This window comes from Bos grunniens, chromosome 10 (genome assembly GCF_055505025.1).
Source record: "Bos grunniens cultivar Pamir isolate PY7600 chromosome 10, Bosgru_T2T1.0, whole genome shotgun sequence".
NCBI lineage: Eukaryota > Metazoa > Chordata > Mammalia > Artiodactyla > Bovidae > Bos > Bos grunniens.
The window spans coordinates 60719857-60735199 of NC_141174.1; the positions used below are offsets into that span (position 1 = coordinate 60719857).

General features: G+C 36.3%; 1 protein-coding gene across 2 annotated transcripts in view; it reads left to right on the forward strand.

Annotated features, from left to right (window-relative positions):
* Positions 1–15343, forward strand: part of POLE2 (DNA polymerase epsilon 2, accessory subunit) — a 33233-nt gene that overhangs the window by 15227 nt on the left and 2663 nt on the right. For both annotated transcript variants that reach the window (XM_086321623.1, XM_086321624.1), the window contains exons 7-18: positions 1622–1705; positions 2291–2347; positions 3062–3110; positions 4724–4792; positions 7591–7767; positions 8327–8416; positions 8590–8644; positions 9345–9404; positions 9491–9568; positions 10988–11096; positions 11906–12082; positions 14439–14506. In XM_086321623.1, the coding sequence (XP_086177749.1) occupies positions 1622–1705; positions 2291–2347; positions 3062–3110; positions 4724–4792; positions 7591–7767; positions 8327–8416; positions 8590–8644; positions 9345–9404; positions 9491–9568; positions 10988–11096; positions 11906–12082; positions 14439–14506 (1073 nt within the window). The remainder of the gene's footprint in view (positions 1–1621; positions 1706–2290; positions 2348–3061; positions 3111–4723; positions 4793–7590; positions 7768–8326; positions 8417–8589; positions 8645–9344; positions 9405–9490; positions 9569–10987; positions 11097–11905; positions 12083–14438; positions 14507–15343) is intronic.

Consider the following 15343-nt stretch of genomic DNA (forward strand, 5'->3'; position numbering starts at 1 on the left):
TGTTTGGTAAATTGTTGTATATATACTATAGATATTTCTATCCATTAAGAAGAATGAAGTATATCTAAATATAGTTAAATGCAATAATGTCCAGGATAAGTTAAGTTGAAGAATAATACAAATAATATGATTTCATCTTTGCAAATAAAACAAACTGTATGGGTATGTGTTTATAAATTATGTATGTTTGTATTAATATATTGTTAGGATTATATGTATAGAAAAGGGTCAGAAAAGATCTCTTTAAAATAGTGCCCCAATTATTACTACCTTTAACTTTCTGATAAAAATATAATGATCAAATTGAGAATATAAGTAATAATGACATACTTTCAAAATACTAAATAAAGTTACAGTAGAATGTAACCTTTTAAATAGCCCGCTAATTTGCAGGTGCTGAAGAGACTGACAAATAAAATTCATATTCTTCTATACTTTAAAGATAAATATACCTATCATTATTCAAAATAATATGGTATGAAACTTCAGTCATTGGTAAGGGCCTATGTTGACATGGTGTTTCTTAGGCGTAATTCTTCCAAGACATCATCAGTTGCTATTTTAGCTTTTTGTAGGATAAAATTATATTTTCTAAGTTTTATTTGATTTTCTACTGTAAAATAGGTGTAAATACTGCAGTGTGCACTCAAAATTTACTTATTTTTTTTTTCCACTTGCATAATATCTAAGACAGAACTATGTCATCCATATTCTTTTTTTTTTTTTTCCTGAAAAATTTCACAATATAATGTTGATAGTTTACCATGAAGAAATTAAGAAAAGAGAATAGTTTCTAATGTTTATCCATGTATTGACTGTTCATAGTGCTCTTTACTCCTTCCTGTATTTCCAAGTTTTGTTTTGATATTATCATCATTCATAAAGGACTTTATCATTTTTTATAGCTCGTGCATGCTTCCTTAGCTTTCATTTCTCTGAAGGTGTTTTCACCCCCATTTCAAAAGATACTTTCAATGAATATCTATTACAGAATTGACAGCTTTAATTTTTCAGCACTTTATTTATTTATTTTTTATTTGATAAATTTAACGCCTTTTATTGCCATACCTCATTTTACTGTGCTTTGCTTTAGTGAACTTTATAGATACATGTTTTTTTTTTTTTTTTCCTTGTTAATTTTCTGTTTAGTTGATTTATCCATAAGTGTGAGTGGGGTATTAAAGTCTCCCACTATTATTGTGTTATTGTTAATTTCTCCTTTCATACTTGTTAGGATTTGTCTTACATACTGCGGTGCTCCCATGTTGGGTGGATATATATTTATAATTGTTATATCTTCTTCTTGGATTGATCCTTTGATCATTATGTAGTGACCTTCTTTGTCTCTTTTCACAGCCTTTGTTTTAAAGTCTAATTTATCTGATACGAGTATTGTGACTCCTGCTTTCTTTTGGTCCCAATTTGCATGGAAAATCTTTTTCCAGCCCTTCACTTTCAGTCTGTATATGTCCCCTGTTTTGAGGTGGGTCTCTTGTAGACAACATATGTAGGGGTTTTACTTATTTTACTTATTTTTTATTTACTTATTTTTATAAAAAAAAGATTAGTTTTTTAAAGGAACATATTTTCAGTCCTTAAGAGTTTATTTTGTTTATTTTAGCTTAAGACAATAGAAACCCTATTGGGCAGTACAAGCAAAATTGGAGATGTGATTGTTCTTGGGATGATAACCCAGTTAAAAGAGGTAAGTGAAACTTGATAAGTATCCATCCTTTATTTTCAGCCTTCAAACTGATGAAATGTCAGTTAAATACAGCATTTTTACAGAGGGCACCAGAATGTATTCTTCATTGAAAGCATCTACTTCAGTTACCAAATAACTTTTTCATTTGCATTTGGTTTCCTGAGTAGACATCAGAAAGGAGTGTCTTAGACAAGCCACCAGTTTGCATAGCCTAAAATTAGTTCCCCAGTAATCTCTGGTTGACTTCTCAGTTTCTAAGCATTCAAAGATGCAGACCACATCCTGCTCCCTGGGAGATGCTGTTGGCTCTCTTAGGTGAAGGCACCTGGTGAGGTCCCTCTTGTGGCAGCCAGCAAATGTCCCTGCTGCCATCTCTTGATCGGCAGTAGTCATTGTTTGATACCTCTGAGGACTCTGAGTCTCAATTAAATGATGGAAAAGCCTAGACTTGGAATTACTGATTTTTAAAAAAATCCATGGTACTCTCTACTATAGTCTATTGTCAAAATTGTCAGTATCTTAATTGTTTTGCCATAGTATTCATTTTTACATAAATGTGGACATATTTCTTTTAATTTTTTTTAGGGAAAATTTTTTCTGGAAGACCCTACAGGAACAATACAACTGGATCTTAGTAAAGCTATATCCTTCACTTTTATTTTTTTTTAATCTGTGTTAAATGAATTGGGGAAATTGATTATATATCATTTTCAAATTTACCTAATTGGGTACTTAGTGTAACTTCCATATGGTGATGTAGGAATCTAGAGACATAATCCTAGAGACAAAAATGTTTAATTCCTCCTTATTTGCTGTATCCAGACAAATCACTGAAAAAGTTTATAACATGCTAAAAATGATCTATATTTTCAGTATTACATCTTAGAATCAGATATGAGGATATTTAAACCTAACATTTTTTAAGCTATAATCTATTCAGAGTTTTAAATGTGTAGTCTTTGAATGTCGGAGAAGGCAATGGCAACCCACTCCAGTACTCTTGCCTGGAAAATCCCATGGATGGAGGAGCCTGGTGGGCTGCAGTCCATGGGTCGTTATGAGTCAGACACGACTGAGGGACTTCACTTTCACTTTTCACTTTCATGCTTTGGAGAAGGAAATGGCAACCCACTCCAGTGTTCTTGCCTGGAGAATCCCAGGGATGGGGGAGCCTGGTAGGCTGCCATCTATGGGATTGCAGAGTCAGACATGACTGGAGCGACTTAGCAGCAGCAGCAGCAGCAGCAGCAGTCTTTGAATGTATTATTTGAAAGTCCTGTTGAACCCAAAATGTATATCGACTTTATCACCACCTCAAGCATAGAAATAGAATTATTTTCCTTAATTACTGTATACCAGTTTCATAGTGGTTTATACACAGAATCATGCTTTGTCTTAGCAGAGGGTAAGTTAGTATTTTTTTTTCCCTGTCCTCCTTATCATTCTACAGTAAAACCCTTTCTACACTGGTTAAAATACATTAACAGTGTAACTCAGGGGAATATTGATTATCAGAGCATACTTTTGAGATTATTTAACTCTCAGACTTCTAATGGGCACAGGGTTTCTTTCTGGGATGATGAAAATATTCTGAAATTAGTACTGATGGTTGTACAACTTGTGAATAGACTAAAAACTACTGAGGTATGTACTTTTATCTTTATTGATTTACTTATTTTTGGCTGCGCTGGGTCTTTGTTGCTATGCGTGGGCTTTCTCTAGTTGTGGCAAGTGGGGGATACTCTTTAGTTGTGAATCATGGGCTTCTCATTGCAGTGGCTTCTCCTGTTGCAGAGCATGGGCTCTAGGGTGTGCGGGCTTCAGTAGTTGCGGCTTCCAGGCTCTAGAGAGCAGGCTCAGTAGTTATGGCAAAGGAGCTTAGTTGTCCTGCAGCATGTGGGAATCTTGCCAGACCAGGGATCAAACCTGTGTTCCCTGCATTGCAAGGTGGCTTTGTAACCACTGGGCCACCAGGGAAGTTCTGAGGTATACACTTTTAAAGGGTTGTATTACGTGTGAATTATATCTCAATGAGGTTAAAAGAAACAAAGATTGCACATAGAGTCATAAAATGAGACATTTTTATGTAGATGTAGAGAATGGACTTGTGGCTACAGGGGGAAAGGGGAGGGTGGGACCGATTGGGAGAGCAGGATTGAAATAGATCCCTGGTGGCTCAGAGGGTAAAGCGTCTGCCTGGAATGCAGGAGACTTCGGTTCGATCCCTGGGTCGGGAAGATCCCCTGGAGAAGGAAATGGCACCCCACTCCAGTACTCTTGCCTGGAGATTCCCATGGAGGGGGGAGCCTGGTAGGCTATAGTCCATGGGGTCGCAAAGAGTCGGACACGACTGAGCGACTTCACTTCACTTCACTTCACCATGTGTAACATAGATAGCTGTAAGAAGCTCCTGTACAGCACAGGGAGCTCAGCTTGAAGCTCTGTGATGACCTAGAGAGGTGGGATGGAGGGGGAAGGAGGCTTAAGAGAGAGTGGATATATGCATACATTTAGCTGATTTACTCTGTTGTACACTTTGTTATATAATTATACTCCAATAAAAAATAAATGTTAAAAAAACACATTTTTATCTGTGTACCTTATCTGTCTGTACTCTAACATGTACTGTGAAATAAGAAAGGGAAAAATTTTACTTCTAAATCTATTACAATTTCATGACTTTTTTTTAAATAGATCTGGGACTATCAGGAATTCTCTGGTGGTCCAGTGGTTAGCATTCGGCATGTTCACTTCCATGGTCCCAGGTTCCATCCCTGGTCAGGGAACTAAGATCTTGCAAGTCACATGGTGTGGCCAAAAATAAAAAACAAAAAAAGAACTGAGACTGTCTCTGAACCTGAAACTGTTTTGTAGCTCAGTGGGACTGGTGAATTCTGTAGTTAGTTGACCGGGGATTAAATGATGGCCTAGCATTACTGCTTTGTGTTCCACAGTTTTGTCTTTTCAAACAAGAAAATTGGACAAATGAAAGTGATTTGTTACTTATATGTTTTTCAGGTTGGTTTGAAGATCAGGTGTTTCATGTCAATGCCTTTGGATTTCCACCCACTGAACCCTCTAGTACTACTAGGTATAAAAATGTTTGACTTAAACTCTATAGAAATTTTAGAATACTGGCAGTAATCTAAGATAGTATATCACATGTCAATTATTACAAGTCCTCAGACTTTGTGTTAGAAGGTGAAGAGCAATGGAAAATGAGAGTTAAAAGACTGGACTTTATATAAAACTGAAAACTAGTGGGTTGACTCCAGACTGGTTGCAATTGCATCTTTGTATTTGACTTTCACTGGGAAAGATTTCTAATCCATTGGTCTTCTTTATCTACAGGACTGAGACAAGAGATAGGAAAACAGAAGAATATAATTCCCATGTTAATATAAAGTTCTTATTTTTGTATTTTACTGAGTGAAAGCTATAAGAGGCAAATTATATAGTTACTTAATATATGCAAAATCATTATAATATTAGAGGGGTTCCAAAAGGACTTTGTCTGAGAGGAGTGAATTCCCTGTCACTCAAGGAATTTGACAGAGGCTGAATAATGGTGTGAAAGTTGTAGCCGGTGGCCTGTGGGTTGAATGTAGTCTATAGACATTTCTTGTTTCCCCTTGGAGGTATTTAAGCATATTTTGAATTAGTGTCCAATATTTGAAAATTAGGAGATCTGAGTTATCTTGAATAATCAGCTCTGGCAGTACTTCACACCTAAATTCTCACCTGGAACATCTTCAGTGATGGCTCACTTTGGGCAGGATAAATGTATGTACCCTTATTCACACCTAGTCAGCCTCAGGTGGTTGCTGCTTTGATATTTAGTATTAGCTTCCTGGAGCCTGTAGGCATCTGGGGTAATTAAAGTAGTTGCATTCTAATTCTGAGATTCCATGATGATGGTGATGATTTCAAGAAGTCTGATGATTAAGGTTTTAGATCCAGTCTGCTGTTATAAATCAGGCACCAAGGCCACATTTGCTGGCGGGGAGTCACTGGCAGGCAGCTTTTGCTGTGCATCTGCTTCCTGGTGAAGTAAATCCAGGGTAAAGTGCTGGTCATGCCACAGAGAATACAAGCCCGCATCAAGCCAGTTTACTTTTAAGTGAGTGCTTTTAGTGCTAGTTTGTGGCTAGGTTTACATCATGGTAGGGTTTCTTGGGGCTATATTGAAAGCATAATTGCTGTTGTCTTGGTGTTATAGTTTCATACAAGCCTCAAAATTACTCTTCCGAATGAGAGGTATAATCAAGGAAGCTGGCCTTGAGTGTTACCATTCGTTTCAGTTTAGCCAAGCATTCATCTTTGTAATGTCGCAAATAATCTTCTATTTAAATTGTCCCACTTTCTCTAAATTAAAGTACAGATTTGCTAGGATTCCATTGCCATGTTGCTCTCTTTCACTGGTACAAGACGTGACTTATGTTTTCTGGGCCTGATGTATTTGTTAAAGTTCCTAGAATTCCTAGATCATTTCTTGGGAAAATAGCCTTCCTCTTGCTTGTCTTTGTACCTTATATTCCATGAATCAAGGATGGAAGATGTTACTGACGCCTTTTTAAGCTTTAATTTCTCAAGAATCAGCTTAATAGGTATTTCTCTTTGTAGTATTCTGGTTTATGTTTGGGTATATAACTGAAATCATCTGTATCATCTTATTTCATTCCTCTGATAACTGCAAGATTGTAACCTAACACTGTCACCTGTTATTGGGATGGCCTCAGGCACATCACTTAACATTTCTAAACCTGAACCTTGCTTTCTCTTTTGTAAGATGAAGAAAATAGAATCTACCAAGATGAGGTTTTTTTTTTATAATTTAATATTACAGTCTGTCTGATAGCAGCACACATTTTCCTTAAGAGCAAGGTTCAGTATTCCCTAATGCAGTGTTTGCAGTGACTTTATAGGATATAATTACAGTGACTTAATAAGAATATACAGGTTCTATATCTATTCACTTTTTTGGATGTTGAAAATGAATACATACTATACAATGCTTTGTAACCTGCTTCATCATTTAATAATATTCAGTCAACATTTTCCATTACCATGAAATTTTTTATTACATGATTTGTGACATTCAGCAATGTACTTTGAGCACATACTATATTGCCAGACTCTGGTAGGTGTTGGATTAGGGAGATAGACATTAAACGTCACCCAAATAATTTGCTGATCACAAATTTGATAAGTTCTATGAAAGAGAAGTACAGGGTCCTCCAAGTGTGTGTAATGGGGAAATCTGACTTCTGTTGGGATCCTCAAGGGACAGTTCTGTGGGACAGTATTCAGCATTTAAACGGAGGACGGTAGGATGGCAGCCGGTGAAGGGTAGGTGGCAAGAGCAGTAGAGGCTGGGAGTGCAGAAGATCACTCCAGTTTCCATTTTGGGCAAGCTTTAGTGTGTCTTCCAGATTTTCACAATTCTGGGATGTAGATAAGTCTTTGTAGACATCCTTAAATTCTTAGATATCTAGAAGTGAAATTGCTTGGTCAAATGGCTAGCACTTTTTTGGGGATACTTTTATTAGTTATTATTCAAATTGAGTACCTATTTCTCCTACTTTCAACTATATAAGGAAATTATGATTTATTTTAATGTTTGCTTTAGTAAGTTTTAAAAGGTCCAGATATAGTTTACTTATCTTGCTTTGTTTACTGCCTCAGTGTTGCTTCCTTTCTCATTTTAGAATGTTTAAATCAACTTGTTTGCTTTTTAAGTGGTACAAATAATACATTTTCATGGTACAATTTACATTGATGGGAAAATAACCTCATTAGATAGACAGAAGCTTAATTTGTAGAATTAGCAGAAAAATATCTTCAACAGAATATAGGATAGAAGGTAATAATTGTGTTATAATTACCTAGGGCATACTATGGAAATACTAATTTTTTCGGAGGGCCTTCTAATACATCTGTGAAGACTTCTGCAAAACTAAAACAACTAGAGGATGAGAATAAAGATGCCATGTTTGTCTTTATATCTGATGTTTGGTTGGACCAAGTAGAAGTATTGGAAAAACTTCACATCATGTTTTCTGGTAGGTGTCATTTGTTTTTATTCTTTTTTATGAGAGCTCATGTCTTAAAACTAAATTCTCTTAAAAAAATGTATCTTTTTGAGTAGTCTGTTTTTGTTAAAAAAGTTGATTCAGAGGTGAAATATTTTAAATGAGTTCATCTTAAAGAGTTACATTTTTACATTTGAAAAATAACTGTATGTGTGTGTTCATGATAAATAAGAATTAGTCCTAAAACAGTACAAGAGTAGATAACAGCTTAGGCTTCGGAGTTTGACAGAACTGGGTTTAAACTGCAGCCTAATACTTTAGGCAGGTTAATTTCTCTCTCAGTTTAGAGGGATGTTGTGAGGATGAATCAAGCCGTTGCAGGGCCTGCCACAAAGTAAGTGCTCAATAAATGGGCACTATTATTACTGTTTTTATAATAAGTTGTTATTAAAATAAGGTATTGCTTTTAGACAGTAAGGTTTTATTATTAAAAACTCATGGCTAAAAAAAGAAAAAAGCTCATGGCTAAAAGATTTTAATGTGATTTCTAGACCAGAAAAGTGATGTTCATTTATTCTTTTCTTTTTAGGTTACTCACCAGCACCTCCAACCTGCTTTATTCTGTGTGGTAATTTTTCATCTGCACCTTATGGAAAAAATCAAGTTCAAGCTTTGAAAGGTATTGAGGATCTATTTAATAAGTGTTCCTACATTTATATAAACTAAGTTGATGAGAAATAATCTATATTAATTTAAATTTATTAATAATATGTAGAGTTGTATCTGATCAAATAAAATTTTATTTATGTATATCATATGCAAATTAAATTCAATATCCCTTTAAAATTTTAGATTCCCTAAAAACTTTGGCAGATATAATATGCGAATACCCAAATATTCATCAAAGGTAATGATTTCTATTGCTGTATTTTTTCATTTAAAGGGTTATTTGAGAAACAAAAATAAATCCTAATTTAAGAAATAAGTGGAAGAAAAATTTGAGAAAATTAGTATAGCTGGGAGATAAAATTATCCTTCTATCACAATAATATGTTATATTCTAATAGAGATTTATATTGAAAAGTATTAATTGGAAGAGTGATAATTTCAACCATAATCCAAATTTCTTGATGACATTATTACTCTAAGGGTCTAGAACTATACTCTTCAAAAATGATAGTCACTGGCCACATGGATCTCTTTAAATTTAAAGCTATATCATTTAAAGGAATTCCCTGGTGGTCCAGTGGTTAGGACTCTGTGCTTTCACTGAGGAGGGGTCCAGGTTCGATCCCTGGTCAGGGAACTCAAAGAACCCTATAAACCTGGCAGTGTGGCCTAAAATTAAAAAACTAAAAAAAAAAAAATTCAGTCACACTAGCCACAGTTCAAGTACTCAGTAATTAGGCAATACAGATCTAGAACACTTCCATCATTGCAAAAAAGATCTATTGGATGGTATCGGTCTAGAGACTTTTATTAGTTCATTTATTAAAATGTATAAAACTTAAAAATTTTATAATTTAAATAAAGGCAATAACTTGGTTTTAGACTATTGGGTAGCGGTATAATATTTTTAGAATTAATTATGTTGAATTTTGCTACAGTAGTCGTTTTGTGTTTGTACCTGGCCCAGAGGATCCTGGATTTGGTTCCATCTTACCAAGGTAAGTTTTATTCAGATATTTGCAACAGTAAAGAAAACTTTGTAAACTAAAAAATATATACTGTATCATCTTAATTGTATTTATAGGCCACCATTTGCTGAAAGCATCACTAATGAATTCAGGCAAAGAGTACCATTTTCAGTTTTTACTACTAATCCTTGCAGGTAAATATTAGCATTTTGTATTGTTTTTTTTAACCTTTCATTTAAAAATTAACCTTTTTCTTAAAATTTGTCTCTGGATTTTGGTTGTCATGGGGTAAAAAGAAAATTTCTTTTTATTTTAGGTTTCTGAAAACTTTAACAATACTTTATTTAAATAATTCACTAACATTGAATTCAGAAACTTAATAATGGATGGAGGTTTTATAATAGATATTCCGATTATACATCCTTTAAGAAAAGTTACAGTGGAAGAATGGAAGGATTACGCATTTACTCTATGTGCCACGGTGACCATAGGTTCTTACGGAGAGAATGCTTTCAGTCTTTGGTTCCCTCTCTTTTCTATCTACATTCACTCCTTCAGTGTCCAGTCCATGAGCTTTAAGTATCCTCTATGTATTGACAACTCCCACGTTGATATCTCCACCTCAAACCTTCTCCCTGACTCCAGATGCACATATTCAGTTGCCTACACATCATCTCCCCGTGGATGTCTAATAAACAACTTCAAACCAAACTTCTAATCTTCTTCCCCCAGCAGCCCCACCCTGTCCTGCAGCTTTCCTCATTGTAGTTCTGAACACCTTTATCCTTCCATTCATTCAGGCCAATCTTCGGGGTTTCTCCTTACATGCAGGCTTTGAGGAAGTCCTTCAAAAATCTGAAGGAGGACTTCAAACATTTATATCCAGAATCTGGCCATTTCTCTATAGCTCCCCCTCTATGACTCTCTGCCATCTTCTCTAGCCTTGGCTACTGTAATAGCCTCCTCACTGGTCTCTAGCTTCTCCTGCTCCTCTGTAGTCTGCTCTCAACCATGTCAGATGGATCCATAGTTTTATTTGGTAACAGCCCGTATCCTCTGCAATGGTAGTCATGGCCCTGCGTGAGCTGGCCCCGTTTCCTCTGTGATTTCTTCTCTTTTATTCCAGCCCTCCAGCCTCCTCTGCTCTGCCTGTTCCCTCTGCCTGCCTCTGCATGTCTGCATGACTCTCTCACTTCCTTCAACTCTGTGCTTAGATCAAATTTCATTATGAGTCCTACCTGTTCCAGTCCTCCTATTAAATATTCCAGCCTTTGACCTTCCTTTCCTGCAAATGATCCCTGTTAGTCTTTTTCTTTTTGCTTTACACTTAATCATCTCTCAACATACTATTAATTTTCATGTCTGTTGTTTATCGTCTCTGAACGCCCACCCCCAGTAGAATGAACTGCATCAGGGCTGGGGTCTTTTTGTTTTGTTCACTCATCCCTAAAGTAATGCTAGACACATATAGAGAGCTCAATAAATTACTGTCAAATGCATGGATGAATAGATTATGGTTGAATTTGAAGTGGGAATGTATTATAAAACATCTTGCCTTTAAAATTATATTTTTTTTCTGTGGAAGTCACATTCAACTACCATTTTCATTTCAGAATTCAGTATTGTACACAAGAAATTATTGTCTTTCGTGAAGACTTAGTGAATAAAATGTGCAGAAACTGTGTCCGTTTTCCCAGTAGCAATTTGGATATTCCTAATCATGTAAGTTAAGGATTTTCTTTATTAAGGTATCTTACATGTGACTTTATATAAAGTTTTAAGTCACTTAATCACTTGCCCTTTTGTTTTTTGTTTATAGTTCAAAATAATTTCAACACACTTTTGTCTGTAAGGTAATTTTTGTTCCCTAAATCAGTGTTTCTCAGTTTTCTTATTGAGGTATCCCCTAATGGACAGAAGAAAGCCCAGAACAAGCAGGAAATTTATTTGGAGCTTCCCATTTTGCCTTTAGAACTCACAAATCTTACATTGTACTTATATATACTTAAAGAAAATGTGTTTTTAATCATGTTTATTAAATATTTCCTATGATATGCCCACATTAGGAAGATGTGGTGTTTATCAGGATTCCCTGACATACAGCTGTCAATCACTGGTTACATGTATCCACAATTGGAAGTATGGAAATAGATCATACACAGCATTTCTAGTATGTATTTTATAACCTTCAATGTGTATGTAGGTCAAGTATATATTCTTGCCATTACCCAAGCTGTGGAATTATTTTTAGATGAACAGAATTAGGAAATGAGTTTATTATACAGCTAAAAATATAACTGCTCCAAAATGATTCTTTGGGGAAGTAGCTTTTATAGTATTAAATGAAAACTCATAAATTTCTCCTAAAATACAGGATAATTTCATATCAGTGTTCCCAAAGCTCTGTGATTCAGTTTTCCCAAATGTTTCTCAAATTTTAAGTCTGGTAATCAGTATTTAATTTAAATTCTCTGTTGCTCTTTTAGCTTTTACAAATGCACTGAAGTTTGTTTTGTGTCGTTCTTTTGTAGTTTGTAAAGACTGTCTTATCCCAAGGACACCTGACTCCTCTCCCTCTCTATGTCTGCCCAGTGTATTGGGCGTATGACTATGCTCTGAGAGTGTACCCTGTGCCTGACCTACTTGTCATCGCAGACAAATATGATCCTTTTACTTTGACCAATACCGAATGCCTCTGCATAAACCCTGTAAGAATGTAGTTAACATTATGTATCATAATTTGTCAAGATTAGAGTGTTACTTCTTTAAAGTATATGTTTAATCAGTTACTGTCGGAGTAAAAACATACCATCAATGAAATAACGGAATTAATTTGGTATAAAGAGAAAGTTCTTAAACTTTCAGAAGAACATGTGACTATAAAGTAATGTGACTTAGTTGTTTTTTTTTTTTTTTAAAGGCACCATTATAAATCCAAATGCGTATTTTCCCCTTCAAAGTAATTTGCCTTGGGATTCCTTTCTGGAAATTACTTTCAGAGCATGTATCCTGTTCTCTGTGCACATATTAATGGTACTTGTCCATTGAGGGTGATTTTTTTTTTTTAAGAAATTGTCCAGGTCTCCAAAATCTAAGCCAGATGAATGTTGAATTTCTTACTGGGACACACTTTAATATTTCATTTTTATGTGGAACCTTGAAATGCTTCAGAATCCTGAAGTTGCTTCTGAATTTTTGTAAAAGTATAATTGACTTTTTGAACTTGGGGCTTAAATGCTGCATAAATGTTGCTATTTATATCAAGTATCTTCACTAGTGGTTTTTAATATGTATGTTTCCTTGATTCTTATGAGTTTTAGACTTTAACTTTTTGGCTTTTTTTTTTTTTTTTAATCTAGGTCACTTTTGGAAACATCTTCCCTTACTGCTTTTCTCACACATTTATTTTGTGTCCAGCTTCCTCAACCACAGAATTATTGACATTTTGAACCAGATAATTCTGTTTTGGGCACTGTCCTGTTCATCTCAGGGTGTTTAGCAGCATCCCTGGCTTCCACCCACTAGATGCCAGTAGCAGCCCCCAGTTTTAACAATCGACAATGTCCTCAGGTATCTGCCAAATGTCTCTAGGGGACAGAACTGACCCTGGTTGGGAACTACTGCTATAAGGATGTGCACAATTGATTTGGTTTCATTGTTTTTGTAATTTGTGGCCTAATTTTTACAGAATCTTTATTTATATTTCAATATTCTTGTCATAATGAGGCTATTTCCTTAAACTGAACTCTTTGTGTGTTCTCATAGTTAATGCTGCATTTGAAAACACTTTATTTCTGAATTTTTCTTTTCATCTTGTAAATGAGTAAACCACCATTTCCTACACCATCATCTTTTTTTTTTTTTTTTACATTATTTATACCTTGTGGACAAGCTCAAAACTTTTTAAAAAATTTTATTTCTTTTTGGCTGCACTGGTTCTTTGGTGCTACATGTGGGCTTTCTCTAGTTGTGGCGAATGGGGGCTACTCTCTAGTTGCAGTGCGTGGGCTTCTCATTGCGGTGGCTTCTCTTGTTGCAGAGCACGGGCTCTAGGGTGAGCGGGCTTCAGCAGCTGTGGCTACCAGGCTCTAGAGCACAGGCTCAGTAGTTGTGGTGCATGGTTCCCCTGCAGCATGTGGGATCTTCCAGGGGCAAGGATCGAACCCATGTCTCCTGCATTAGCAGGCAGATTCTTAACCATTGGACCACCAGAGAAGTTCCTAAAACTTGGTTTTGACATTGTTTCATCCTTTCTTGCGGAGAAGGCAATGGCACCCCACTCCAGTACTCTTGCCTGGAAAATCCCATGGACAGAAGAGCCTGGTAGGCTGCAGTCCATGGGGTCGCTAGGAGTCGGACACTACTGAGCGACTTCACTTTCACTTGCATGCATTGGAGAAGGAAATGGCAACCCACTCCAGTGTTCTTGCCTGGAGAATCCCAGGGACGGGGGAACCTGGTGGGCTGCCGTCTATGGGGTCGCACAGAGTCGGACACGACTGAAGTGATTTAGCAGCATCCTTTCTTGATACTTATTCCCATTAATGAATGCCTGCAATAGGCCACGTATTGAGCTAGTGCCAGGGACACAAAGATTGAAAAGACAAGAGTCTGCTTTATTTAGAGTTTAGTAATGGACAGTTGTATATGTGACCCTGCTCTGTTGCTTTGAGGGGACCATGGTGGGGCATCAATCCCAGATTTTCACTGGGGAGAAGGGCAGGAAAGATTTCTTGAACATGATGTTTGAGTGTCTTATGTGCTTACTAAGCATCATTCAGTACTGCTTATTTCTTATACTTAAGTAGACCCACTCCTAAGCATTTCTGGCCACATTTTTTAGCATGACTGTTCTGGTCAACTTTACTTTTTCCTTCTATTGGAGATACTTTAATAATATTTTTTCTCTACAAAGAGCATGCAGAAATTTGTCTCATTACTTTATAGTCACATCTTGTACCTTCATCTTTAAGCCACGAGTGAGGAATTTGATTTTTAAAAATGGGGGTTCTTTTTTTAAAAGTTGAGTATTTTGAGTACTTATGGGCATTTTTCTCTCCAAAGGGCTCTTTTCCAAGAAGTGGATTTTCATTCAAAGTTTTTTATCCTTCCAATAAGGTAGTAGAAGATAGGTAAGTGTGCCTTCAGAAACAGCTGCCTCTTGGCATAATACTGCTAAAAATCAGATGTTCTGAAGGTGTGCTGAGTTTTTTTAAAATGACTACAGTAGCTCATTGGCAATGTTCTAGGCTGAACTTATTGTGTTCATGCTGTGTGACACGAATTGTATGTACTTGATAGCACATTTGTATGAGCTACACCAAGAACTGTTTTCTGTGGGAAACCTCAGATTGGCTGTGGGGCTGGGCTAGTTCTTTTACAGGCTGACTCATGATGAGGTTATTATTCCGAAAGGGCAGGCTTGCCTTCCACATGTGAAAGTCCCTCAGTCATGTCTGACTCTTTGAGACCCCATGGACTATAGAGTCCATGGAATCCTCCAGGCCAGAATACTGGAGGGTGTGGCCTTTCCCTTCTCCAGGGGATCTTCCAAACCCGGGGATCAATCCCAGGTCTTCCGTATTGCAGGCGGATTCTTTACCAGCTGAGCCACTCAAAACCCTGGTAATCTGCCTTAAATTGGCAGGAAAGAATTGGTGTGGGGAGGTCCTGAGGAAAAAATAATTACCTGGTGGGTAGTAGTTTTCAGAGGGTGTCCTATAGACCACATGCATGAGAATCCTCTGAGGTCCATGTTACAAGTGTTAAATTACAAGATCCCATCCCAACCTTATTAAATGTCTCTCCAGTTGTAGCACCCAGAAATGTGCATTTTTAACAGTTCCCCTTAGATGCAGGCATCCTAACATGTGACTTCTCCATTAATCGTATGTTCTTTCTTTTGGTTAAGAACAGTAACCAAATACCCGCAGGTTCTCATTAGAGAATATAATCTTGACACTCAACCT